The sequence below is a fragment of the Olea europaea genome, unplaced genomic scaffold, assembly GCF_002742605.1.
Source record: "Olea europaea var. sylvestris unplaced genomic scaffold, O_europaea_v1 scaffold4223, whole genome shotgun sequence".
NCBI lineage: Eukaryota > Viridiplantae > Streptophyta > Magnoliopsida > Lamiales > Oleaceae > Olea > Olea europaea.
In genome coordinates, this window is record NW_019262054.1 from 1 (window position 1) to 2,399 (window position 2,399).

At 34.3% G+C, this 2,399-nt stretch overlaps 1 protein-coding gene across 1 annotated transcript; it reads right to left on the bottom strand.

Annotated features, from left to right (window-relative positions):
• Positions 1-6: 6 nt before the first annotated feature.
• Positions 7-2,393, bottom strand: LOC111387739 (coatomer subunit beta'-2-like). The gene is made up of 4 exons (XM_023012322.1): positions 2,212-2,393; positions 2,038-2,131; positions 675-781; positions 7-372 (listed from the first exon to the last, which is right to left on the bottom strand). Exons 1-4 carry the CDS (start codon positions 2,253-2,255, stop codon positions 216-218), a joined length of 402 nt encoding a protein of 133 aa, XP_022868090.1. The 5' UTR covers positions 2,256-2,393; the 3' UTR covers positions 7-215.
• Between the last annotated feature and the right edge of the window lie 6 nt (positions 2,394-2,399).

Sequence of the window (2,399 nt, forward strand, 5' to 3'; positions counted from 1 at the left end):
ATAAAGATCCAACAAGAAAACTTATACAAAGTCTAAAAAATACAGTATGGAACATTAGAGTCTGGAACCATCTGGAAAATGTAAAAGGTAACACTATTCTTTGCCAGTTTGAAATTAACTTGCTGCTTTGCTGAAGTAAAACTTAAAAAAATAGCAGAGATCAAACGTAGCAAAATTAAATGCAGGGCATTCTTCTTGGTTGTTTTGAATAGAAATCAGTAAAGCTGGCAAAAACATACACATACCTCATGATCCAAGCCTCCATTTTCCAATGGTTCTTCATTCATTTGCATGTTTCTGAAGGACTCCACAAGACTTGCTACTGATCTATCCGCATGTTGTAAATATTCAGCTGCCGGAGGATAATTACCCCTGCAAAATAATTGGAAGAATTTAATATCAAGTCCTAACATAACCAAACTTCAAAGATTACTCAGAGCATGCCAATTTATGACCATGCCCCCAAGAAAAAGATGCAAGGACAGCTAGTATAAAATAAACTAACATTTAATAAAAAAGTCAAGAAAGATAATAAAGCTAAATTAAATGGAATGAACATGATCCACTATGATGCATGGAGTTAGATTTAAGGCAGGAGAAATGAAATGGAATGACAACAAATTTGTTCATATTATTCACAAGTAGCTTATCAACTAAAAGATATACAAAGACACCTCATCCCAGAGACTCTGGATTCAACAGCAACCGCAATTTGCCAATCCTCAAACAAATTTGGATACTCTTCCGGATCAGCCAGGGACTCTGCAGCTTTTGGATTTATCTGTAAGTTGTATTCAACAGTGGGACCCGGTCAAATAATGAAAAAGTTCCTCACTGTTTAATTATTAGAAAAGCACAAACAGCTCATAATACTAGTCACTTGTATGAAGAAAAGTACAACATTTTTTTAAACAATGATATCTCTTGCATTCATTTTTCAAGGTAAATCAAAAAAAAAGGCTGGAAAGGAAGGTCTTTGAGTATACTCAAAACAAAATCCAAGAAAATATATGTTTCAACACCATAATGCAATTGAAGGTTTAACAGGATTAGATGTATATAACCCTGTTCTTTATCTGCCGCTTGAATGTATGTAATTTTTATGCCAGGATACACCAAGGACAAAACAATACACTGAGATGTACAATTTCATAAAATACATTGAGAATGTAGCATGGAAAAATTTCTAGTTCACGGGGGGTTGTGAGGGTGCCATGTTTGGTTGTGATAAACCTCTCGACTCAAGATCTTCCCACATAACTGAAGACTTTGAGAATTTAACAGAAACTCCCAAAATCTATATAATAGAAGTGGCTTCTATTACTGTTATGTACGATTTATTTATATAAACGGCCTTTTGTAGACAATTGTTCTAACATAACTCCAATTATTTATTTTTTTCAAAAACAATTTTTTACCATAGTAGGATCAGCATGTCTATTCAAGCTAAATTGTTAAACTCCATATGACTTGATATAACACTTTTGCATTCTAGTTACACTCATCAAAAGTAGAAAAGAAGGTTAGAGACAATCAAACATCAAATATCTGTGACTCAACCACCTAAAAAAAGGATAAACAGTTTTTCACCTTTTTTTAGAATCTTTAGAATAAGAAGGGTAATGGGGGAAGAGCAAGAAAAGAAATGTACTCAAAATCTGCAAAGACTCAGGACTGGATCAAGAACAAATGCAATATTAGAGTTTGGAACGACAACATAGATGTCAGAATGTTGATATGGTCGAACTTGAAAACATCATGTTTTCCTAGTTCTAACTGACATATTAATAAACTAGAAACAAGATATACTATTTTCACAGTGAAATAAATAACCAGTGAGGATCAACCTTTAAAGAGAATGAAATTCGGAAGTTGTGAATCAGATAATTGCATCACAACTTCCATTATACTATTGGCCTTAATTTCTACTTTCTTAAAACGTAGAGAAGAAAAATACACAGCTGCAGAAGATCATTAACACAACCCACAACTCCCAACATTCAAAACATGTGCAAATATGATACAATAAATGACAACCTTATTAAGGTCCTTTCTCCAAAGAGCAACAATTTCTGACACCTTACTGGGAAGATAGGAGCGAGCCATCAATGCAGCTTCAGGTATCCGATTGCTGGAAGAACTTGTGATTTATGATATAATCACAGTAATCAATAGGTATAACAGCAAGACAAAGATGATCACTAATATTACCTCTCAACCAACAGTTGAAGGCAGTCCTCCAATTTGCCCGACATAAATAAACAGAGGAATGCAACATTGTTTTTCCCATGCTCTTTGGCAAGAGAGGCAAGTTGGGTTATTCCTTCAGCATCTCCTAAAGAAGAATAGAGTAGCAACAAACCACTCAAGTCATTTGCTTGCTTCAAACATTCCTCTGC